A 27139-nucleotide genomic window follows, 5' to 3' on the forward strand; every position below is an offset into this window, starting at 1 on the left:
AGTCAGGCCTTTCATTCCACCCAAAAGGCATTGTAGCTTTTCCTAGGTCATGACTCATTTTGGGGGAAGCCATTTACCACACCATGAGGACATTCAACTCATAGAGAGGTGCATGTATCTAAGAATTAAGACTCCTAAGGGCCAGCATCAACTTGCCAGCCATCTGGGTGAATCACCTGGTTGGACACCCCAGTCAGGCTCCCTGTTGACTGCAGCCCCAAGCCAATATTGGGCTGAAACTTTATGAGACCTGGAGCCCGACCACCTACTGGACCCCTCCCTAAATCCTTGAGCCACAGCAACCGGAAGAGGTTACAATGATTCTTCTTGTTTTAAATTTTGGAGTGATTTGTCCTGCAAAGACAGGAACTACAGTAAATACCATTTGTCCCAATTAGGATTGGTTGGGATTCCTTTACCTGATGACTGATATTTTTTATAATTTCTGGAAAATTCCCAGCCATTATTTCTTTAAACATTGCTTTTCCCTCGTTTTCTCTATTATTTCTTAGACTCCAATTAAACACTTTAAGAACATCTCAGTCTATTCTGCAAGTCACAGCATTTCTCTTATTTTTCATCTTTGTGCATCTCTTTGCTACGCTCTGTATCAACAGCTTATTGTGTCTTTCAGTTCACTGTGAACCATCTGCCATTTAACCTATTACACTTTTCAAATTGATATATAATTTACAAGCAGCAAGCACAGATTTTTGGTGTGTGGCTTGCATTGAATTTTGGTGCAGATTATATTCATGTAACTATAACCACCATAAAGTCAAGCTATAGACACTCCCATTATCTCAGAAAATTCCCTTATGCCCCTTTCCTCTGTCTCTCCCAGAGGTAACCATTTTATTGATTTGTATCCCCTATTCTAGAACATCAGAACATTTACATCATAAATGTAATCACACAGAAGATTAAAAGCCAAAAAGCAGGGAGGAAAATGGTAACAAGTCATCCAGGATCGCCACTCACTTTGAGTAAGGTTGTGTTCAGACAAATTCTGGAACTACAGGCTTAAACTAAAGCAGAATGATGCAAACAAGAAACCACTGGGTTCATCATCTAGCAGGGATGCTGTTATTAGTCCTGGTCCTCCCCTCAGAGCCACCCAGCCAACCAGTGGGCAATAAACTTGTTCACCATCCATCGGGAGAATAAAGCAGCCCATCCCAGAAATGATGCACAGACCCTATTAGGCAGTGACCCAGCCTCTTCAAAGCACAGAAAATGGATTTTATCTCAAAAACCACGTGGGGCTCACACCTGGACCACAAAATTGAGCTGGAATAGGAGGAGAAATGTTACATACATCTGGGTGATGTTTCCCCTGCCGTGAATCAATGCCCCCCTCCAAACCATGGCTCACACAGAAGGGCGTCCCCTCCTTCAGGAAGTGCCCCCACCTTCGCCATACACATGTAACGAGACATCGCCTCACTGAGGAAATACATCAGCTTGAGTGAGAATCTTTGGCTGGAGGAAAGTACTAAACTCAACATCTCTCAAAATCTCCCATAACAGAATATCAGAGAGTCAGGATCTCACTAAACTCAGGCCTGGTTTTACTCCTTCCTGTGTCCATTTCTGGACTCAGATACCAAGGCTCCTATCTTCCGGGCTGCCGATGTGACTTTCCTCCTTCTCTTTCTTCCCTTGTTGGGTTTAGCAGCACCAGCATCACACAGGTCACCCCCTTCACTCCTCTGCCTCATGCCTGTACCCCACCCTCCTTCCATCTTGTCCGTACACGCTTAGTTGTGAGGTGCTTTCCAGGAGCCCATGAAGGGGGGGGGGGTGCAGCGCCTGCAGGCTGTGGGGCACAGGAACCTCTTTCTAGGAGAGCATGTGACAGAGAGAGGTGTCTGGAGTGAGAAGGTAGAGACCACACTGAGGGGTCAAGGATAAATGACGGGAGTTGGGGAACATCCCTGAGCTGACCACCAGCAGGTGGAAGGGGAGGCAGCGGAGTTTAGGGTGGTGGTGTCCACACATACCTGGGGCAAGAGGAGTGGCAGCAGGGGGAGCCCAGCATCTCCCTGTCCTCCTGGCCCCACTTCATTATGTACGCATGCCTGCTTTGGTCCTTCCACTCCCCCCAGTCTTCACTCTGACCTTCCTGTGTCATCACTGTCCCTGCTGAGTCTGGACAGCTGGTCTCCCCAGGGCAACCTCCCTGCCTCCCTCCCTGGTGCCCTGGAGAAGGGCACTGACTTCTCCTCCTTTCTCTGGGCCCCTCCCTACTCCAACAGGACCAAGTGAAGGGCTGGTCTGAATTCCTACCCTGGGTCCCTGAGGGCCAGGCAGCCCCCACTTCATGCCTCTCCCGGAGTCACCAGACCACGTGAAAAAGGCTCAGGCAGGGAAGAGGCGCTCGAGGTGGTGGAGGTACAGCCCCGGCTGAGCCCCCACCCACAGCACCTTCACCACCACCACCAGCTCTGGGGGTGTACCCCCACAAGCAAGCTCATCTGAGCCCCAGCCACTGCCTGCTGCCAACATCTCATAGAACAGACAAGAAGCCACACAGGCCCAGCCAGCTCCCATGGTGAGAAATAAAAGGCGTAGTGGTATTTTTTTTTTTTTTTTAAGCCACTAAATTCAGAGTCACTTAAGCAGTGAAAGATAGCTGATGCTGTGTCTGCAGCTGGCTTCGGTAACTTTCATAACCTTCCTACCCCACACTGTGCTAATGTGGACATGCCAGCCATGCAGTCAACAGTTATTTCAGGTAAAAAGTCCCACATCTCACTTCTCAGATGAAAATTAATGCAGGAGAGGAGGCAGTCTCTATAGACACTGTGCTACAGGCTGGTGGAGGTAGTCAGCAGGTATATGGAAAGGAGAAGAAGAGGGGAGATGGTTATACGGAGCTCCTGGGGAAACACAAGAGGAAGAAGGGGAAGGATTATTCCTGGGGGCCTGGTCCCTGGTGGCATCTGTCAGACAGAGATGGCTGCATCTTTGTTCCTTGAAATTCAAGTATGTATAGAATACTTGGAAACTCTTCATTAGTTAGAATGTCAGAAATGCCAAACATTTAATGGGGTTTAAGATCTTACAGGTAAGTCATAAGAACCATCACTTCAAGCCTCATTGTTAAAAATTCTACCTTATTTATTTTTTATTTCAGATGAAAAAACTGCATTGGGAACAGTGAAAAACATTATTGGCATTTCTTTTTAAAATGTCAAACCATTTTACTTAAAGCTGAGATTCTCATCCCCATGCCTTTGAGCACACAACTACCTTTACAGATTGTTTACTCTTTGTTGAATACACCAAGCATGCTATGTACATCTGCAGTTCATTCTTTCAGACTGTGAGGTTGGCACTTACCCTATTGGGCAAAGGAGGCATCTGAGACTTACAGACATAGTAAATATTATGGCTAAGATTTACACCCACTTAGTCCATCCAAACCCTTGTCCTTAAGCAGTCAACGGCAATATTGCTGTTATAGACTGAACTGTCTCCCCTTGAAAGTCACAGGCTGAACCCCTAGTTAATTCACATGCCCAACTATCTCCAAGTGAAACTGCAGTTGGAAGTGGAATCTTTAATGAGGTAAAACTAAGTTAAAATGAAGTCATCAGAGTGAACCCTAATCCAACGTGACTAATGTTTTCACAAGCAAAGACGAGGACACAGACACACACACGTGGGGAGACCATGTAAGGACACAGGGAGAAGATGGCCATCTACAAGCCATGGAGAGAGGCCTCAGAAGAAATCAACCCTGCAGACCTGCAGACACCTGGATCTAGGACCTCCTCCAAGAGAAAATAAATTTCTGTTGTTTAAGTCACCCAGTTACTGGTTATTTTGTTCTGGCAGCTCTGGGCAACTAATATAGCCCCTAGGAAACAGAGGAGCCAAGGAAGAGGCATGGGAACTCATGTGCTTCTACTCAATAGGGGACTGCTTACTCTGACCTGAGACGCCTTTCAAAACTCGGCTGCCGGAACTAAGTTAAGTTACTGGAAAGTGGTGGCAAAGCAGCAAAGGCAATCTTCTAGAGACAGGCTCAAGGATTCAAATGAAACATCATACCAGTAAGAAAGACAGAGAATTAAAAGTGGATACAAGACATAAAATCACTCAGCCTTCTGGAAGCAGTCCTCATAGGACAAACCCATCAGCTTGTCCTGAGGGATCACTGTGCCCACTGTTTTCCTGAGTCACAAAGGTGCTGGGATTCCTTTTTTCCAAGAGGGACCAGAGACAGCAGCCATCACTAGGAAATAGCTTTCATGAGTATTAAGACAGTTATCACATCCTGTATCTTATTGGAAAGAGAGGCTCTGGTTTCCCTTATTTGACTAGGTAGTTTAGCAAATAATTTTAGAAATTACTTCAGGAAATTTAATCTGCCTGGATATCCGCCTTCTGGGCTTCCACTCCACAAATCAGATGGCCTTGGCTAACTGACAAATCCTTCTTTTCCTGACCTCAGGAGATGGACTATTAGAAGATGATGACTGTCTTTCTCCCATCAGGTACAGGCTTCCGAGTGTGGCTGGAGATGAGGGCCTCCTATGCTTAGCCGCCCCGCAGTGCTCTCAACTGCACAATGGGCAGTGCATTAAATGAGGACCTGAATCCAGAGAGTGGACTCCAGCCATGAATCCTGTTGACCAGCAATTTCTCTTGCTGTGACTGTAACTGCTGTCATTCAGAGGCAAAGTTATGACTACATGCAAAAATGACTCAGTACCAATATGTACACAAGTACCTACAAATCTGTAATGCACAGCCCTGCAGACACAGCCATTGAGGGCAGCGTGCTGGATGCTGCAGGCCTGCGTGCTGGGACAGAGAATGCCGGACACAGGACAGATGCTTCCCACAAAGCCTCATGGGGATCCACAATCCCAAATTATAGATAACGTACCCAGCATTTCTATAAAAATACTCAAATATGCTTGACTGTTAAAACACATCCAAGAATAAACTCATTTCTTTCCCTTTTGTCCACTGAGCTTACCTGTTGTAGAGGAGAATGTCTGGCTTCCAGATCTGGCCATCTGGGAAACGAACCGTCTTCACGCCTGGATACTCAGACGCATTCCACTGTAAATAGTGATCTGTCCAAGTCTGACAAACACAGACGGCAGCATTAGCAGCACTTTGCTTTCTTGCCTGCTAATATATCTTATGAGAGATTATTAGATAAGTTCAAAGCCAAAAAGAGTTCCAGACACTTATTTACATAATTGAGTTGCTATCTGTAAAATATATGCAAACTGGGAATTAAATAATCCCTTACTAAATGACCATGAATAGCATAAAAATCACATTTAAGATCCTGCTGTCACCATGACCATAGTCAGAGGGTAGCATTAAAGTTAATTCCAGTCCACTGCACACCCCCAAGCCCTTCTCTCCTGTAGCAGATGGTTTTTTTCCCTAGCCAAATGAAAACTGTTTCGCTTTCAAAGTTTCGGGACACTTTGGACAAATAAATTCATTATTTCAGTTAGAATAAGAACTAAACTGGAAAAATGTAGATTTATTCCCATAAAACAACTTCACGCAGCTTCAGGGGTACCTCTCAGAAATGTCTAAGGGCCTATATTTGGATTTGAATTACTATTTTCAGGTAGAAATACTGCTTCTGACACCACAACTCAAAAATGCACACATGGGCGTTGGTACTAAAATGCTGAATCAGGACACGAGGGTAGAGAGTAAGGCTCAGGAAATATTTATAAGCACGTGAACATGAGTGTGTCTCTCGGGGGCTAAACCTGAAATTGGTTCTCGAGGGATCTTTGTAAGAGGAAGGTCAGTTGCTGGAGTTCTCTGCCCCCGGACCACGCACCCCAGAGCTACCTGAGGTCCACTGGCTTTGTAAAGACTGCTCAGGGAGGATCCCATCTGCACTGCTGGGCAACTAGCAGCACCCTGCCAGGACTGCAAGGCTGCCAGGTTTGGACTTACCAGCTCCTACAGGTGTGCATAATCAAAGCAGATGCCATAAAGGCCTCCATCCTGTATTCAGTCCCCCTGGAGCCACCTGCTCTGAGTGCAAACTTTCTCAGATTTAAAAAGGTATGTGATGCAACACCCCAAGCTGGCCCTGGGGCAATTCCTCATAATTAATCATTATTTCTGCAGCAAAACATGTATATTTATACTGAAAATAAATGCCTCGATTGCATATCAATTTGTTTGATTTTAGACCTGATCAGTTTGATGTAAAGTCATAAAAACAAAAACAAACAAGCAAAAAACCCTGTCATGTTCAGAGCTGCTGAGATTTGAGAATTGCCTCCAAGGGGTTGTGGGTCTAGAGCTACTGAAACTGGCAATAGCAGTCAAAGGGCATGCCCCCGAGATCCCACCATCCTCTGGAAAGGGCAGACGAGCATCCTAGTTAGTCAGAGAAGAGGGAATATGCAGGTAAGTATCAGCATTTCTTTACTTTCAATACTTCAGCCACCTGATGCAAAGAAATGACTCATTGAAAAAGACCTTGATGCTGGGGAAGACTGAAGGCAGGAGGAGAAGGGGACATGAGGTGGTTGAATGACATCACCAATTCAATGGACATGAGTTTGAGCAAGCTCTGGGAGTTGGTGATGGACAGGAAAGTCTGGTGTGCTGCAGTCCATGGGGTTGCAAAGAGTCAGACATGACTGAGCGACTGAACTGATCTAACTGATCAGCATTTCAGAGTCATAAACCATGAGAAGGATATATTGATACTGAAATTGTTGAAGTATCCCTGCTAACTCAGTGGTAAAGATCCACCTGCAATGCAGGAGATGTGGGTTTGACCCCTGGATTGGGAAGATCGCCTAGAGAAGGAAATGGCAACCCTTGCCTGGGGAGATCTCATAGACATAGGAGCCTGGCAGGCTACCATCCATGGGGTTGCAGAAGATTAAGACACAACTTAGCAACTAAACAACAACGACAACCTGTTGCAGCATCATTGGGGGCATTTAGGATGGTGACCCACCTCGCCGATGTTTCTAAATTAGAAGTGTATGGCTGGGGGAGGACAGCACAGCACAGCACCCAGAAAGAGCCAATCTTGTTCAACTGGTTTTGCAGGAAGGCCTGGGTAACCAGCCACACTGCGTTTGCCCCAGCGGCTCCAGCTCTGCCCCTGCTGCCCAGTGTTCCCTTCTTTTCTCTCCCATGTTCTGGGCACAAGCCCTTCCATGCCCAACACCTGTGCTTTCCTAACCATGTTCTCATATCTGGATGCTCCTCTGGGTTGGCAGCTGATTAGCACAGAGTCTGGCATTCATCTTCCCCACTACCCTGCTCAGGGCCCCAGGACTCCCAGAACTGCCCAGGAAGGTAGGTGTGGCAGATAGATGCCCATCTACTCTGCCTGCTGATAGGGTAGCCACAGCAAGAGGAGAGGCAGGGAAGAGGGAGAGCTTTGTCAGTCAAATGGAAACATCTCTTAAGGGTACCAGGTCTGAGCTGCAGGGAGCCTCCCTGGCAATTCCTCACCCCTCCCATCACCCCCACCCATGCTCCTACTTGGCCGCATGTGCCCCAGGACCTGTATCTCAGCCAGCCTGCTTGCTCAGTGTCTGCTATGTGTACATGCTCACCAGAACACCGGGATGCCAGCATGACTATTCCTATTTACAAGAGAAACTGGGGCCTGGAGAAGTGAGTCAGGACTCAGAACTTCATTATTTGACTTCAAGCTGGGTGACTCCCAGGCTCTACTGTGGTTGGTTCTTCCCTGCACAGGCAAATTCTGCGCCCCAACAAGGTGGGCTGCTCTTCTAGGGGTCTCCCTTAGTCTAAAGTCAAGTTCAGTTTCTATCATCCTCTCAGCAGAAACAGAGGGCCACTGGGAGCTTTAGGATCAAACAGACCTTGGTTTGTACCCAAGGCTCCAGCGGAGAAGAGCTGTGTCAGCTCCAGCAGGTAAACCACCCTTTCTGAGCTGCATTTTGCTTGTATGTAGCACCTCATCAGGCACTATAAGGATGCAATGAGATAAACTGTCAAAGCAAGTGAGTCACAAGGCCTTGGGAGGTGTGTGATAAATGATGACTCTGAGAAGAAAAGGGATCCTCCCTCTCACAACATCCCAGAGGTCATGAGAGCTGTAACAACTGAGCTTCAGCCAAAGATGGAGAGAGCAAAGGCCAGCTCAGTGTCAGGAGTTGGAGCGGGAACCTCAGTGCAGCACTGTCCTGGGTTTTCATGAATATTTCCTAAGAATGGATGTGGAAAAGGGCCCACAAACAAGCAGGGGGTAGGGTTCTATCCTCCAAAGTACTCCTGCCCACTCAGATCACAGATCTGAGGGCAGAGGTGCTGAGCAAAATCTGTGTAGAGACAGCAGCTGGCACGGCTCCCACACGCGGGCACCTGGCAACAGGCATGAACCTAGAAGTGCCAACCCTCCCAGAGCCAACAGGGAAGCCCATCCTTTATATTATACTATATTATATATTAGATTATATACAATAATAAATTTTAAACAAAGATAAAAGTTTCTCTTGAGTTCCAGGAGCTGTTCAAGGAAAGTCCTGAATGTGAGGCAGGGAACGGGACTGTCTGAATTTGAACTCAGCTGGACAGAAGTCTGGGTCACTCGGCCCCCGTCTGCAGTTGGTGTCTCAAACGGGGGCAGTCTCTGGGGATGAGCCCTTACCTGAAGGATCAAATGCTAACTCAGAATACAGCCAAACCGTCGGTGTCAGGGAACACCTCACACACACATGCTCTGAACGTTCTTCCATCAACTGTTCTGATCGCAGAGGAAGAGAGTGGGCCTCCTCCTTCCTTCCGTCCCAAAACTTTCTTCTCTCAGCAGACATAGGTTTTGCTTAATGGTGGGCTGCTCTTATGGCCCTAAGCAAGCCACTGACCTCTCATCTATGAGCAACATATGTAGCATTTCTATTTTGATAAAAGAATGCAGAAATGAAGAAGGCAAGCATTTCAGAAAAAAATATGGTTTAGAAACTAATATTCTATGATGCTATTAATTTCATAATTAGAATTAGGAGGTGGAAAATAAGCAGAAGGATGGGAAATCTAAACCAGAAGAATGGTCAAAATTTCAAAAATTCAAAATTAAAGAAGATAGTTTTCTTTTTTTAAGCAAGTTTTTTTTTTTTTTTTTTAAGTCTCCGAATGGCTCAAACATCTCTTTAGAAGCTGAAACGGCTTCTGTCAGTTCTTCTCATAGATTAAATCAGATTATGTCTGACAGGACTCCCCAAATGATAAAACTAATATGCAGAAAAAATACACTAGCAGCTTTCTCCTAGGAATATAAAGAAGTAAACAGAGAGATCAAACACTTTCTCTTCCCTCAGGTTCTCTAAATAACTGTAAATTCCTACACATCAAGGGCAGGTAAGAGAAAGGAAAATACAATCAACAATACGTCAAAGAGAATTTTTTCTGCCTCTTCTCTTTGAATGTATAGAAAACCCATCATTTGTAGGATGTTGATCTCAGAGTTTAAATATCTAGAGAAAAGATTATGTGGATTCAGGTTTTCAGACAGGAATTCAGCAACATGAAATAAGGGAGAGTAAAACCAACTGCTGAGAGCAATTTCCTGGGCCCTCTGTCCCTTCCTGTCCACGTTTCTGCTCTCCCTCCCTAGGGACTCTGGCCTTGACCCTCTTCAGCATGGAGCCTCACTTCTCCTCTGTTCCCATTACCCAGGCTGGGCAGGCAAGGCCGGTCACCAGTTTGGGAAACACGAAGAGCAGGAATCAACGTGGTTGTCTTATAAATGGCTCTGGGGCAGCTTCCAAGGCCTGTGGGGGTGACATCTGAGTTCCCCAGGTCCACACTGAGGCCACAGTAGGAATACCAAGGCTTTTCAGATGGAAACAGAGTAGGATAGAGGTTTTGATTAGGTAACTGTTAAGGTCTGTTCTAAATCCAAGATTCTTGTGATTCCTTAAAATTCAGCTGGGAGCTATTACTACAGCTACTCCATGAGCTACAGGTGCCAGATAAAATGTGCCATCCAGCTTTATAAGGACATACATTACAAAGGTGCCCAACTTGTTTTCCACGGGGTGGGCACCTGGAATGAAGCATTAATTACTGAGGTCACACCTAGAAACACTCAGGCTCCCCTCACCACATACATAGAGTCCATGCCTTTCTTCTTCTCCCTTTGATTTCTGTAAATCAAAGAGAATCCCCCCACCTGCCAACTCCATGGTCTACACAGCCAGCCTGCCTCCTGCCAATTCTCTAGGTAGGTACTTGGTCTTGATATCTGAACCTTCTTTAGAGTGTAAATTACACAGCCAGATTGGGAATGGTTTGCAAGTAGAAACTGGGTCTCATCCTTTTCTTGGCCCCCTTCACGTGGCCACGCAATGCCTTTCCACAAAGCAGGTGCTTGAAAAGATTAGTCGAATAGTTACACGAGATAAAAAGGTGAGTTTTAAAACAAATGAAGCTGCAGATGCTTCCGCAAATGCAAGTCTTAATTAGAAATATGCTGTGCTTGAAAGAAATTTAGAGGCCTCTGCTGACATCCTCCAAAGCGAGGATGTCTATTTATGGAGCACCTGAACTCAACGCAGTAAGTAATAATCCAGTTATGTTTTTCCTAGGAACCAACATCCGTTAAAAAAAAAAAAAGCCAAATCACATTCATTGTCGAAGATCAATCACTTACTGAGGACTAAGAAATAGAGACTCAGAGAAACATGACGTGACATGTCAGGAACAAATTCAGTGTCTCTCTCTCTCCAGGAGAAAAATGTCCACATCAGCTCTGCACTTTAGAGGGCATGGGAAATGGACGGTTTTATGTCAAAAAGGAAGCATTCTCATTATGCCCCACAATTCCCAGAGCTATATAACAGTCTTGATTGCATGGGTTAGGGGTGGTGGCTGCAGATCTGAAGGCATTATTGGCAATTCACTGTCAGATACACTTTTAGGATTTGTGCACTGCATTGTATGCAAATACTTTTACCTTGAAAGAAAGAAAAAAAAAAACCCTCTGGACTCTGAGATCTCCATGAAATATGTGGGTGAAAGGACACCACTGCCCACTCTTCACTTTTAAGCTGAATTTAAAAATAAACTAGATGAATAGAAGGTCAGATATGGGATAAAGCAATATTGTAAAAGTAATTATAGAATCCAGGAGGCAAGTATATGGGTGCTCACTATAAATTCAACTTCTTGGTATAGTTGAAAATTCTCATTAAAAAAAAAATTGGGGAAAAATATTACTCATAATATGTAGTAATCTGGGTGGGGGTTAGTGATTTGCTCACACACAGCCTGAAGAAGGAAAGGGCAACCCACTCTAGTGTTCTTGCCTGGAAAATCCCATGGACAAAGGAGCCTGGCGGGCTACAGTCCATGGGGTCGCAAAGAGTCAGACACGATTGAGCATGCCTGCACACACAGCCAGATGAAGGTGAGTTTAAGTGAGAATGCAAAGGGAGAGACTGAGGACAGTTGGGGTGGGAGGGCACTGCTCAGGGGAATGTTGCTGTAAAAGGTAAGAGAAAACCAGGGAGTCACTAGATGGGTTCATGGGGACAGAGGGCAATTTGTGTGCATGCTAAGTCACTTCAGTTGTGTCCAACTCTGTGCAACCCTATGGACAGGCTCCTTAGGCCATGGGACTTCCAGGCAAGAATACTGGAGTGGGTTGCCATGACCTCCTCCAGGGGATCTTCCTGACCCAGGGATCAAACCCATGTCTCTTTTGTCTCTTGCATTGACAGGCAGGTTCTTTACCATTAGCGCCATCTGGGAAGCCCCAGAGAGCAGTATATTTGTATACTGAGAGTGACACAAACACTATTATGATGCTTGAGGCAACAGGGGCAGTTGTGAAAGCCCTCACCGCAGGGCCAGGAGACAGGACCACATCCAATGAGGAAGGGCTGGCTTCCATGGGAGAACAGACCCTGCGCCCTTGGCAAGAGGAGTGAAGCTGGAGATGGAGGGCACAGATGTGCAGGTGGGATCCACACACTGAGGCAAGTTCCTTTAAATCCTGCAGGCAAGACCCTCAGACTATTATTTTTGGCATATAATCTGTAAGAAGTTCAAGGGAATGAGTAATGCTGCTATCACAAACTGCCCTTCATTCTGAACTCTACATGTTACTACTTCTATTTTTAAAAGTTATAGAATTGATGGTGAAATCTGTATCTATGTCTCAATTTTAGCAATAAAAAATAGGCATCTATGAATGTATTAATGAATTTTTTAAAAAGCCCCATCTTCGGTAGAGAGGTCGATTTCCAATTTTTTAATTATTATTAAAATGTATAATTAGTTTCACCTTGATGAATTATGTACCAATAATCACTGTAATCCTAAATCAATCCAGAAGAAAAATTTTAACACTTTTCTGAAGGAATAATTTTTATGTAAATATTTACACTGGAAAGAACCAAGTCAGAATCATTAATAAAAAGACTTTCAAGGATAAAATTCTGTGTGGAAAAGAAAGGCAAGTGCAGAGAGAAAAAGGGACTATGTAAAATATCCACCAGCTAAAGAAGGGCATGTTTGTATATGTTTTTTTGATTAATGATAGGCATGTCAAATTATATGGAATTTAAATATATTCAATTTAAAATAGAGACTGACAGTTTTATTTTTAAATGTTTATATTTACAGCTGGATGGAAGTGATATATTTTGTAGTTAATTAATCTAGGTTAGAACTTTAGATGGCAAGGTAAAAAAATCCATGAATGAAAAAATACAGCATCTCGAAATTCTTGCAGAGATCACTACAGCAGGAAGCGTGAAGGCTTCTGGCTTGGGCATTGCTCTGCCATATTAAGACATGCACGGCTAGAGACAGGGGGAGCTGGGCAGGCACTCTGGAGCTCTGGGGATCAGTTATGGTGCGGGCTGTGGACATTCACATGCAAACCTGCAATTTACGACTTATGTACATGTTTCTGCTTTTGAAACTTCCCCAAGTCACCCTGTTGTGAAGCAGGAGCATGCACTGAGCCTTGCAGGGTGTAGTGCCACACATGCAAAGGTAGGGTGGTCTCCTTCGCTGCTGGCAAACGTGGAGGCAGGCAGGACAGTCCTGGATACTCTCAGAGACCTTGCCTGCAATTCCAGCTCAGACATCTCGGATGCAAGAGCAGGAAGCCCCATGGGCAAGGACGGCCACTGTTGCAACTTACCATTTGCAGCCAAATGTTGGTGGTCAACACTTGGTTCTTCTCATCCTTTAAAGGAAAAAATAAAGAGTCAAAGACATGGTTTATACAGTTTCCCTAAAAGAAAATGATACCATTATTCATGCACCAGTCTGATGGTTGGGACGGTTGGTATATGTGGAAATTAGAATTCACCAAGCACTTCCAAATATACTCCAGCATTTCCCCGGAGTGAAGCTTTTCTATTTACACATTCATTACAGAGCTCTTACACAAGATAGAAAAGTAGAGGGGAGGAAATTAAAACCCTGCAACCCCACCATCCAGAGATGATATCTGCTAACAGTTTAACTTACTTTTACTTACACTTTATAAAATCACTTGTATACTTAAAGAAAATGAGACTGGGTGCAAATTCCAATCATTTAAAGTCAAGTTTATTATAAGAATGGATAGAGTTTTAAGCAAATTGAAATATTTTAGGCTTCCCTCCCCTGGGAAAGGGAGCCCTCCGGTGACAGCTGCTGCCCCTGTGCTAACAATGCCGTGTGGGCCCCATTTCTTCCTGGGTCTGCTACCTTTTCTTCCATCCTTCATCAACCAGGCAGCATACCAGGCCCTTAACACACACAAACAAGGTAAATCTTGTCCAGGTGAGCAAACTAAGGGTCAGAAAGGTGAGCTGACTTTATGAAGGAAACATTCACACCTGAGGGTCAAGAGCCCTCTTTCCACATTTCTAACCTGAGTGTGGGCTCCAGAAGGATGCCAAGTCTGCATTCTGTCCCGGGAGCGTGAGGCAGCATATCAACGGTGACTTTGCCCTCGCACTAGGCATCCAAAGAAGATGCTAGCCAACTTCAGGCCTTTCCAACTGGGATGCAATCAGCTTTTTTTTTTTTTTTTTAATCATGGCTGGCAAGGCCCAAAAGTGGCTAGCAAAAGCCAGGGTGGGCACGGAGAAAAATGAGCAAGTTTCCTGCAGTAGTTCTACTAAGAACGCTGTTGTTCAATATTTCGTGTTCAATTCGCACCAAAAAAGACTCCACAAACTAGCAATTTCACCCCCTCTATGGGAAAGTGCTTATTAATACTGAGATGCCCTGAGGCTGAGATCATGAGCTCCTTCTAAAGGAACTAACTGGCCTGGTTCCCTGGTAGCATTCGCAAAAACAGACCCAGTGGCAGAAAGAACACCATCTGCTGGGGCGTGGTCACAGGGCAGGGATGCAAGTGAGAAATGAATGCTGCTTCTCATTAAAATACAAATGTGTTGAACGTGTAAGGAGCTGGCAGAGATTCTTGGACACATCAGTGTCCCTGCCCCAGCAGCTTGCCCTGGGCATCTCTGAGAGATGACAGTGGGGGCAGGAAGGTAATCTCGTTGAGGGGATCAGGCTGCCTGGAGAAAGACAGGGGACCAAGTCCCAGGGACCTCAGGCCAGGGGCTATATCCAGAAGTTGCCAGTCTGGTCACAAGAAAAATATATCCCCCTTTTGCAAAATAACACCTTCCAGGGGTTTGGGTAGAAATATCTGTGGAGCTAACCTCGCTTTGTACAGAGTGAACAGTCCCTGACAAAGTCATGCATCTGCACTGCACGAGGGCTCTAGTTCCAGTCTGATCCCAGCACTATTTGAAAGCGCTGATAAACTCTTTCAGGACATATGTCCCTTGCCTCAACTTATTAAGGAATTGTTGTTTTTAATGGACTTAAAATTAGCCAGTGTTCCATTCAGGTGGCTTCTTCCTCTTAATTGCATCCGTGTCTTTATCTTCTGAGAGAAAGGCTTCTGTGGTTTGGGAGCTCAATTACGACCAATCTAATTAAAAGCCTTTCTTTTTTCCAACACGCCAGCTGAAACCTCATTAGAGGGAAACGGGATTTCGGCGGTGTGCGGTGGCATGGGACTGAGCAAGCATTTCAAACTGTAATCAACGCAGAGCAGCAGCCAGCCTCCAATGGAGAGAGCAGCGATGCAGGTGGGGGGGCCTCCATAGAGACCCAGGAAAAGCCTGCAGGACCAGCAGGGAGGCTCCTGTCTGTGTTCCCAAGGTGGGCCCCCATCTCCCATCCCAGGCCACCCACTGGCTGAGTCTCAGCTCTCTCAGTCTGCATGGTACAAGGCACAGTGGCATCTCCTTCTCATCCCCATGGGAAGCATGTCCTTTCCCCTCCAAAGACTGAATGCTTGTGTCACCCCCAAATCTCCTATGTTGAAACCTACCCCCCACTGGGATGGTATCAGGAGGTGGGGTCTTTGGAATGTGTTTAGGTCATAGGGGTGGGTTCACCCTCAAACCAAGACTGTTGTCCTTATTAAAGGGACCTCAAAGAGCTCCCTCACCCCTTCTGCCATGTGAAGACCCAGCAAGGAGACAGCCATCTATGAAGCAGGAAGTAGGCTCTCACCAGACATCAGAGCTGTAGGTGTCTTGATCTTGGATTCCGTAGCCTCCAGAATTGTGAGAAACAAATGTATGTCATTAAGAGTGAGTGGTACGCTGGTTACAGCAGCCAAGCTGATGGAAGAAAGGACCCTCACAGTCTGACCTCTGTTCAGTTCCAGAATAGCTCTCTGCCCTTCTCCAGCTGAACTGCTAAAAGAATCAAGTCTTAGGTCCTTAGGGCAGCACACAGCCCCTTCTTTAAGCCATAGTCCAACCAAGTGTTCATTTATTCACCCATGCGACAAAATAATTGTGAAGCACTTTCTGTTTCGGGCATTATGTCAGCCTGACACGCACCACGGTGAACTGAACAGACATGGTCCCTGAGCTTACAGAATATAAAATGTGGGTGAAGGGTGGGATAATATAATTTGACAATGATAGACCTGTAATTACAAATGGTGACAAGTCATGGAGGACAGGAAGATGGCATCTTCAGAAAGGATGTCAGGGAGATAAACATCACCAGAGGGATGAAGATGGGGTCCCGAAAATGAGACGTGACCTTTACTCCCTATGACTCTGCAACACCAAAGCCATGACCCCTCACACCCACCGTACGCACCTTCCACCTTCTAAGACCTTGCTCCCCCTCAACTCCCGGGGGCCCTTCCTGCTGCACAGCCTCCTCCTTCCTCTTTTGCAAGCCCAGGGGCTCCAAGACGGAAGCTGCAGCCTGCGCAGACCTGTGGCCTCAGACTACAGGCACCAGGGAGACAGAGTGCAATTCAACCCAAAGAACCTTCCTGCCAGTGGTCTAGCTGTGTCAGAAGGGACTTAGCTCTACTTTTGGTTTCTTCCCACAAGGATAATGAGTTATCCGAACATCATTTCATGTACAATAAATCTATGTTACATAAAGAAAAGCGAGACCTAGCCACCAGTTTTCAAGTTGTGAGTACAGAAGATGGCCACCCTCCTGGTCCACCCTGGGCTGGCCCCCAAAGGCACAGCCAGGTAACCAGGACCTGCAAGGTCTGCACCGCAAGGTCCCCTCCCACCCAGCTCCCCGTCACCCCTTCCCAGCCCTGTCCTCACCACACACAGCTCTGACTCCCTATGGAGTCGGGAGGGAAGCTTCTCCTCCCTTACCTTGTCCTCCTCCACTGACACGGAAGCTACCAGCCTCCCGTGCTGCCCTCACACTTGTGTGACATCAGGAATCAGCAAATGAAGCTGAACTCAGTGGTCATGTCCCACACAGGCTGGAATCACAGGGGTCCACCACTGGGATTCTTGGTGGGGGGAGGGGTGAGAAGGGGGTTTCCAAACCCTGACCCCAGACCCAGGCCCAGGGGGTTTGAAAAACAGGCAGGTACAACCCCCTGGGGCTGTGTATTGTCACCCTCCTCATTTAACTTATATGAAGAGTACATCATGCGAAATGCTGGCCTGGATGAAGCTCAAGCTGGAATCAAGATTGCTAGGAAAAATATCAATCAACTCAGATATGCAGATGACACCACCCTTACGGTAGAAAGCAAAGAGGAACTAAAGAGCCTCTTGAAGGTGAAAGAGGAGAGTGAAAAAGCAGGCTTAAAACTCAACATTCAAAAAACAACCAATAGGTTGGTCATAACTTTTCTTCCAAGGAGCAAACATCTTTTAATTTCATGGCTGCAGTCCTCATCTGCAGTGATTTTGGAGCTCCCCAAAATAGAGTCTGACCAACATAGACAGCATATTAAAAAGCAAAGACATTACTTTGCCAACAGAGGTCCGTCTAGTCAAAGCTATGGTTTTTTCAGTAGTCATGTACAGATGTGGGAGTTGGACCATAAAGAAGGCTGAGCACCAAAGAATTGTGCCTTTGAACTGTGGTATTGGAGAAGATTCTTGAGAGTCTCTTGGACTGCAAGGAGATCAAACAGAGGATGAGATGGTTGGATGGCATTACCGACTCAATGGACATGAGTTTGAGCAAATTCTGGGAGATGGTGAAGGACAGGGAATCCTGGCGTGCTGCAGTCCACGGGGTTGCAAAGAATCAGACATGACTGAGTGACTGAAGAATAATGACGACCTTCTGGGAGCAAACAGCACAGGATCTGGGCATGGGTTCCAGGGACTCCAGACCCTCAGCAACCGTCTGTCCCTCATGGCCCTGACCCAACCAGACTGGCTTGCACAGAGGGCAGAGCCCACACTGGCTGCTGGGAAACCTCCTGGGCTCCAATCAGCTCCTCTTATTAAGCATTCACTGTCCACGATTTCAGTGTTCACTCCTGGGAAATGGGGAGACAGCAGCTGCCCCCACAACCTCCCAGTGTGGGAGGGACGAGGGCAGTGTCGCATAGGCTGTGACATGTGACTCAACTCCAGTGCATCCCCATGTGGTGGCTCTCACTCTCTCTCTTACACACACACACACACACACACACAGCTACCCCACAAGACCCATGTTCCTTCCTGACCCTGGGATCTCACAGGATGACACAGGACCCCTGGCTACCATGGAACCACAAAAATCAGTACACAAGCACTCCCAAAACCAACCTCTCCTTTGATTTTCAGTCTGAGCACTTCAGAATAGTATTTAGTCTCAAAAAAGAAGGAAACCCTGCTCTTTCCAACATTGTGATGAACCTGGAGGATATGATGTTAAATCAAAGAAACCACAGAAAGACAGACTGCATGATTCCACTTGTGCAAGAAATCTAAAATAATCTAACCCATAGAAGCATGGAGCAGAATGGTGGCTGCCAGAGACTGGATTTGGGGGAAAAGGAATGGGAGGTCTCTGTCCAAGGGTGCAAAGTTTCACTCTATAAGATGAACAAGCCATAGAGACCCCCAGTGAGGCAGAGAGTCTATAACTAATAATGCTGTAAGGTAGTCTTAAACATTTGCTAAGAAGGTAGACCTTATGTTAGGTATTCTTATCATAGAAATAATAATTCTAACAACAAATCTAAAAAGACAGTAGGAGGAAACTTTGGGAGGTGATGGCTATGTTAATGTCATAGATTGTGGTGAGTGTTTCATGGGTGTATGTTTATCTGCAAACACTTCAAATTGTATGCATTAAGTATGTACAGCTTTTGGTATGTCAATCATACCTCAATAAAGGGATTTTTAAAGCACACTATATGTTTTTTAAAAATCAATCTCTTGGAATAATCACATGGCTGCCTTAGAGCACGACCACTCTGATGATGTGTCATGTGCCATCCTGCACTCCCACAGCAACTATTCTTCAGGAAGTTACAGGGTGACATTATTCAACTTTATTTTGCAGAGCTTCCGACACTTTCTCTTTGCTTTTGTGTAGATGCTGAGAAAAAAAAAAACAGGTAATAATAGATCTGTGTCTTGATTCTTGTTTGCAGAGAAAGTTGCTGGATAACATAAATCCTTATTTTTGTAGTCCTCTGTAGTTTATAAAAAGGGTTACTTCTCTTACCTAATTTAATCTTTACACCAGCCATGTTTTTGTCCTGTTTTTAACAGAAAAATAGAGAGGCTGTGATTCTCCCTGAGTCAGCAAGTTATTAGGTTGAGAAAAGATTCATATCCAGAATAAGAAATAAATGCCTACATATCAGTAAGAAAAAGGCACACAATGAGAAAATTCTGTCCAACAGAAAGAAAGGGCAAAAGATGAACAAGCCCATGATTTTCATCACAGAGGATACCATAAATGTCATATGAAAAGAACATAGCTAAATTCAAGAGTCTGCAGTCTTCTGAATGTCATATACACACACACACACACTTTTTTTTTTTTTTTCAAACTCATTATAGTCTTGGGAAAATTACAAAGTCAGTGCTATTATTATTCTCATCTAATAACGGGGACTAGAGGAAGAGTTCCCAAATTTAACTGAATACATCACTGTTCTGTTTGAGTGTTTTGCAGTGAGCCTGTATCACCTTTATAATCAAGAGGGAGGGATATATAAAGATATCAACTGTGAAACCAAACAGCCCATGGCCCTAGGTCTCACAGCTCATGCAGAAGCTGAGACCCAGTCCCTTACCTGTTTAGCTCAACACTTGTGTTTCAGCCACCAGGCAACTCTGCTCCCAGTGTTCTTCCTAAGAAACACTTTGGTGAGGGTCACAGTAAATGGTTCCCTTTGATTTCCATACATCACAGAAATTCTCAAAGTATAGACTGGGAACCTCTGAGTTTCTGAGATGCTTTCAGAGGATTAGTGAAGCCACAATTTTTCACAACCATCAGGAGTTATTAGCCTGTTTCACCCTCATTTCCTCATGAGCGGTTGGTAGAGCTCTGCAGAGCCACGAGACATATAATGCAGCAGACTGCAGAAGCAGATCAGAAAATCCAGTCCTCTGTAAAGCTGGGCCTTCAGGAGATTTGCAAAAAATAAGAAACAACACCGCCCTTCTCACTATATGTGTTTTGCTTGAGAATATAGTTATTTTTCTTAAAATATTAGTTATGATTACAAGGCACAGGTTTATGATAATTTTAAATCGATTCATGGACTTGAAAATGTTTTCTTAGGCTTTATTTCAAACATGCTAATAAATATTGATAGATGTAACACATGTTAAAAAAAATGGGAAGGGAGAGAATTTGCAATAACTTTTATGAGAGTAGAGGGGTCCTGAAGCTCAGAAGTTTGAAAGTCACTGGTGCAGGCTTGGTGTTCTTAATACATCCTGGTTCTTGGACCCAGGGGCTTGGCCCCATCTCAGTGCTCATTTGCAGGTTGCCCAAGGTCTGTATCTTGGGGTACAGTGTGAAAGGCCTGCCCTAGCCTCCCCAGGGAGGGATGAGGGGTTCAGGGGCACACTTTTAACTAGGGCTGAAAGACATTCTTTCTGCTACTATTAGAGGAACAGCCTCCCAGTCTCCCCCAAAGGACTCAAATCTAGAGGAATGAAGCCTAAGATATGGAGAAGGAGAGCAGAACCAGAAAAGAAGTTCCATCTTGAGTCAGCAGGGCTGGAAGGTGGAGGAAGGGGTGGAGGGGCTGGGGGATTATGGATCCATGGGAGAGAAGGGGAGAGAGGCAGACTCTGGTCACTAGAACCCTTGTGTGGAACTTGCAGGAAGGGAAGGGAAGGAGGTGATATACATAAAAGAAGGCAGGAGCCAGAAGTGAAAGCAGTAATGTTTTCTTTTTATTGTTGTTATTATTTGACATATATAATATTTCCACAAGCAATGTAGATTAATTGGCTTAACAAATTAACAAAAAGTAAAAATCACATACAAGGAAAGAATAATACAGAAAAAAGTTTATACTATTATACTACAGAAAGTTAAAAACTATAAGTAAACATACCCTTGTAAGGCATGGGCAAAATAAAAAAAAATTGGAGTGACAGATTCACAAATATAGTTTGGAAGTGAATGAATCAATGAATACACAAATAACTTAAAATAGCAAATGCAAGAAAGAAAAGGAAAACAGATGAGCATAAAAAATACAAAGTATAATACTGGAAAAAAGTCCAATTAAGACAAGCATGCTTCCTGTGAGTTCTTTCTACTATATAACTCAATAAAACCTTGGATCAAATTAAACATGACTTCAAAGATGAGACTATAAAAGACCTGAATGAAACAAAAAGGAGACTGAAGAGCTAAACAAATAAACTGAGAGCCAAAACAACACAGTTACATGGCTAGTAAATTAGAACCAGGAAGGAACAAAACAGACCCAGCTGAAAATTGAATTAATGGCATGAAGGCAAGGCATGAGATAACCACAGGGTGTGCAGAAGAAAAACACAGAGATTAATTAGGAAAGAGGACACAGGGGTGCCAAAAGGAAGACACAACTTGAACTGAAATAGAGAACATGCATGTGGGAAGCAAAAAGTGTACTGAGACCATACACAGGAGACGTAATTCTGGTTCTAACAAAACAGCCGAATCCACGACCTGAACGCTGTCCTGCTACCAAACACCTAGAGATGCTAGAGGAAATTATAGAAATATTTTCTTAAATGTAAATGGAAATAAAAAAAGGAGAGAAATCTTCAAAAACAAAAAATCCAAGAGGGAACCGAAAATGACACTGTTAGTACATAAGCTGGTGTAGGGAGAGTGGCAGCCAGTCATATTCAGAGAGCTTGAACAAAGCCTCTGTGGGACTGAATGCTAAACTCCCACTCCATAGGTGAGGGGAGCTAACCCCATACCATCCGCCCAGCCATGGGACACAAGGATCTTTAAGAGTCCACTGCCGGAAGGAAACACAGGCAAGTCTGTCTCAGTCTGGGCTGACAGTGGAGGAAAAAAGGCAGCACTTAGGGCTTCCCTGGTGGCTTATTGGTAAAGAATCCATCTGCAATGCAGGAGACCCTGGTTTGATTCCTGGGTTGGAAAGATCCCCTGGAGAAGTAATAGGCTACCCATTCCAGTACTCTTGGGCTTTCCTGGTGGCTCAGCTGGTAAAGAATCCGACTGCAATGTGGGAGACCTGGGTTTGATCCCTGGGTTGGGAAGATTCCCTGGAGAAGGGAACGGCTACACACTCCAGTATTCTGACCTGGAGAATTCCAAGGACTAGTCTATGGAGTTGCAAGGAGTCCGGCATGACTGAGCAACTTTCACTTTCATTTTTTATAATTCCTCAGAAAGTGTAGGTCTTCTTTCAGATGGAGAATTCATATAAACAATCCAAAATGCCTGGGGACTCTGCAAACTAAGAAAGTAGCATAAAACTGTTCCATAGCAGTAAAACTTGAGGTAACAGACAAAAGCAGAGAGAATAAACAACTAAGCAAAAAAAAAAAAAAAAAAAGGCAAAAAAATTGTTTATAAACCACAACCATGATTATGTCTTCCTGATGCAAAATATAAAATATGTAAGTAAAAAATCTCCCATGACCAAGATACAGAAAACCAAGTCAACAGGAACAAATCCCCCAAAATTCAGACCAGAGAAATATCAGAGGGAAAATACTGAATACCCATGTTTAAAAATGGTTAAGTATATAAAGATATCAAAAGCACAAGAGAAGAATAAGATACTCAGGGATAAAACAAGACAAAACAAAAGGATAATTTTGCAAAGTGAAAAATGTAGTCACTGAAATAAACACTCAAAGGATAAGTTACAGACTAAAAATAAAAAGATCTGAAACAATAATTAGTAAAATGAAGACAGACCTGAACAGATGGCCTAAAATACAGGATAACATGATTGCTTAAAAGACATGAAAGATACAATGAAAACATCTAACACACATCTAAAAAAGCTTTAGAAAGAGAAAATTTAAAGAGATAATGACTGAGAAATTACCAAAATTGTTGCACTCTCAGTTTAAGAAATTTTGACAAGTTCCTCAAGAAGATGAGTATGACTCACAAAGTAATCAAGGTTTAATCATTTTTTTCAGCTCCTATATGTAAAGAGCTTAGAATTAATCACTGCCACACTTACAGCTTTCCTGGTAGCTCAGGAGGTAAAGAATATGCCTGCAGTGCAGGAGATCTGGGTTTGATCCTTGGGCTGGAAAGATGCCCTGGAGAAGGAAACGGCAACCCACTCCAGTATTCTTGCCTGGAAAATTCCATGCACCGAGGAGCCTGGTGGGTTACAGTCCATGGGGTTGTAGAGAGTCAGACTAAGCAACTAACACTTTCACTTTCACATAACAACAACAACAAACAACAATGAACATACTGAAAATCAATGACCTTAGCTGGACCCATGAGAGATCGATACTGGAGGGTAAAGTGCCACACAGAAATCTGGAAACAGGTGAATTCAGAGAGTCATAGCTTAGTTGGGGCAGATGCCATTAGAGCCATAAACTTATAGCAATGCCCACATGGTCATTTTGATGAGTCTGCTGAGGACGAACTTGAGTGAGAATAAGAAACTCCAGGATCACACAATCATGTGGACAACTACACTTTCATCAATTTTATCTCTAGGATCCCCATTCAGTTTTTATGGTAAATATCTAAGAAAGATCCCAAAAGATCCCCTTATAACTCTGGCATGGGGAAGGAAGATAGGCCACCCAGAGCCTTCACCTTAGCAAAGACCACTTTCCAAGCTTTCCAGCACTTGATCCCCACCATTCCTCCCACGCCAGCACGCTGTAGCCTTTCTGTTTCACTGGGGCGGGGTCGGGGTGGGGTGGTGGTAGGCAGATCATACAAGCTATAATAAGATAGAAACACTTGTGAAGGCCACAGCCCAGGAGCACAGGCCCATGAGCACAGGCCCACTGAAAGACTGGGATTTAATCCTAACACCACAGAACCTACAGAACACCTCCCCTCTCCCACATCTTTCCACCACACTAACACTCCAAAAGGAGGACAGTGGGTTCCTCCTGAAAGAGCTGCAGATCGCCTCTGAGTAGGGGTACTGAGCAAAGATCAAAGTCAAGAGGGGAGACAAAAATAGACAATAGAAGAATCTGAAGCCTCTGGCACCAAAAGCTACAGCAAACATTACAGCCCAACTACTAGTCAAACTAACAGAAATTCTCAAATGATAGGTGTATTTATTTCAATTTCTATTATTTTATAGGACACTTCTGGTGTGTGACAGAATAGCTATAAGGCAACTAAAAAAAAGAAAAAAGTCTGAAGAAACAAAGCAAGAATCAGAAAAGACTCTGATATGACACAGATGTTAAAATTATCAGACATGAAATTTAAAATAATATGATCACTGTGTTAAATGGCTCTAAAGGAGAAATAAACAACAAGCAAGAACAGATGGGTAATGTCAGCAAGAATATGGAAATTCTAAGGAAAAATCTAAAAGAAATACTAGGAATTTTTTAAAAAGTAACAAAAATAAAGAATGCCTATATGAAATTTGAATATATTTTATCATAAATGTACAAAATTCTATTAATATAAATATTTTTAAATTAAAGAAAGTCTTTGATGGGTTCATGAGTAGATTGTACAGAGCCAAGGAAATAATTAACAGGCTTGAAAATATGGCAGAGAAACTTCTGAAACTGAGGGACTTCCCTGGTGGTCCAGTGGTTAAGAATGCCAACACAAGAGATGTGGGTTCGATCCCTGGGTCAGGAAGATCCCCTGGAGGAGAGCATGGCAACCCACTCAAGTGTTCTTTCCTGGAGAATCCCATGGACAGAGGAGCTTGGCGTGCTGCAGTCCACAGGGTCGCACAGAGTGGGACACTACTGAAGGGACTTGGCAGGCGAGCATGATCTCACATTTGGTGATGAAGCCTTTGAACACAACTGCAAACGGATGATGATCCATGTAAAAAGCTCTAGGTTGGATTTTATAAAACTTGCTCTGTGAAAGACACTTACCAGAATGAAAAGACAAACTACAGACTGGGAGATAGTTTGGCAAAAACATCTCTGATGAAAATACATGAATCTGAAATATAGGGGGAAAAGTCAACAATAAAACAAACACCCTTACTAAAAAGTAGGCAAAAGACGTGAACAGACACTTAAACCAAGAGGATATACAGATGGCTAATAAGCATACAAAAAGATTCTCAACATGCCATTAAGGAATTATAAATTAATACACTCAATGGGAAAAGAATTTGAAAAAGAATTGATACATGTACATGTATAACTGAATCACTTCGCCATACACCTGAAACTAACACAACATTACTAACCAACTATACTTCAATATAAGATAAAAACTTCAAATAAAAACAACAACAAAAAGTGGTGACATACTACTACACGTCTATCAGCATGACTAAAATCTAAGAAACTGACAATACCAGTTGCTAGGAGGGTGTGGAGCAGCAAGAACTCTGATTTACTGCTGGTGGAAATGTAGACAGCACAGCCAATCTGGAAGACAGTTTGGTAGTTTCTTTACAAAACTGAACCTGGTGTCACCAGACTATCCAACAACTGCACTCCTAGATATTTACCCAATGATTTCAGAACTGACATCCACACCAAAACCTTCATGTGAATGTTTATGGCAGCTTTATTCATAAATGCCAAAACTCAGAGGCAACCAAAAAGCCCTACAGTAGGTGAACAGATGAACTGTGGTACCTTCGTACAGTGAATTATTATTCAGGGATAAAATTAAATGAGCTATCAACCCATGAAAGATATAGATAAATCTTAACTATATATTGCTAAGTGAAAGAAGCCAGGCTGAAAAGGCTACATACTCTATGATTACAATTATAACACATTCTTAAAAAGGCAAACCTAGGACTGATAAATGGATCATCAGTTGTCTGTATGTGAGGTTATACGGATGAATAGATGGAGCACAGGGGATTTTTAGAGCAGGGAAACAATTTTGTATGATACTGCAATAGTGAACGCAAGACATAAAGCATTTGTGAAAGCCCATATAACTTTACAGCACAAAGAATAAACCTTAATGTATACAAATTTGAAAGTAAACCGTTTAGGAAGTCAGAGGTTCCAAGGTGGAATGCAAAAATGTGAGAAACTGATCTAAACACATTACAAAGGTAAAAACCTCTCTGACAGAGTTGGAAGAAACGGGTGCTGACTTAAGTAATTCCCACGAGTGGAGTCTCTATGGCAGTGTACACATGCAGTGCACTTTAGGTGACGAAGCTCTTCTCCACAGAGGTCTGGGTTAACAGTTCTAAACCACTGCAGGTATACTGGAATTGAACAATTAAGTAAATGGACGAAAGATGCAGGGGAGTCAGATTTCTCACTGCTGGGTGGAAAGGAGGTTAGAATTACCCACATGGTATTGGAGTAGAGTGGGATACACAAGGAAAAATCCATGTTTAGCTTAATATATAATAGATTTCAATGTTATACACAGAAATACTCGTGTGTGTGTGTGTGTGTGTGTGATAGTGTACACATACTTATCTCCTTACTCTGTCAACTTTGAGGGCCTAGAAACAATGACGCCCCAGTAGTACACCTATTACCCAGATTTTGTTTCCTAATCATTCTCCAGTAAAAATAACCAGGGGTCCTTGAGAAACAGTTGACTCCAGGTGTTGGGCAGGTAATAGACAAGATGACCTGGAGCATCTTTTGATGCTTTGAGTGCCAGGAAATAAGAACATGAACAAAAAATAAATACATAAAATCACAATGATGAGGGTGCATCAAAGAGTCACAGGAACAAATAGGCCAGGGGGCCAAAACCAGAACAATTTGCAAAGCAAAATTGTTTTGTTTCTAAAGTAGTATTGAATTATAACCAGAGTGTAAGATAAATATCTCCACGTCCACTGCCAGAAATGAATAGTGGAATAAATTAATTGGAGTAGGCACTCCAGTATTTATGCCTGGAAAATTCCATAGACAGAGGAGCCTGGCCAGCTACAGTCCGTGGGGTCCCAAAGAGTCAGACACAACTAAGCACACATGCACACACACACGGGATAAATAAATAAATGGGAGAAAAGAAAGAAATCTCTCATGCAGAGAAACTCCAAATAATTTATGTAGATACTCCACTTTTTAAGGAGATGGAGCTTAACTCCCCAGTACTTAAATGTAGGCTGCACGGAATGACTTCCTTATATAAGACCACAGTGTAGACAGGGGGGAAAAAAGAGTAATTGTATAGTGGAGAGGCCTGACCTGCCTAAAATTATATGATCAAGGTAAACATCAACAGTGATAAATCATATTGACAGTATGTA

At 43.8% G+C, this 27139-nt stretch overlaps 1 protein-coding gene across 1 annotated transcript in view; it reads right to left on the minus strand.

The window, feature by feature from the left end:
- The window catches only part of CHRNA7 (cholinergic receptor nicotinic alpha 7 subunit), a 140693-nt gene that overhangs the window by 69919 nt on the left and 43635 nt on the right, over positions 1 to 27139 (minus strand). The window contains exons 3-4 of the mRNA XM_061159627.1: positions 13151 to 13195; positions 4994 to 5103 (exon numbers count right to left, since the gene is read on the minus strand). Coding sequence (XP_061015610.1) covers positions 4994 to 5103; positions 13151 to 13195 — 155 coding nt within the window. The remainder of the gene's footprint in view (positions 1 to 4993; positions 5104 to 13150; positions 13196 to 27139) is intronic.

The sequence above is a fragment of the Dama dama genome, chromosome 13 (assembly GCF_033118175.1).
Source record: "Dama dama isolate Ldn47 chromosome 13, ASM3311817v1, whole genome shotgun sequence".
Taxonomy (NCBI): domain Eukaryota; kingdom Metazoa; phylum Chordata; class Mammalia; order Artiodactyla; family Cervidae; genus Dama; species Dama dama.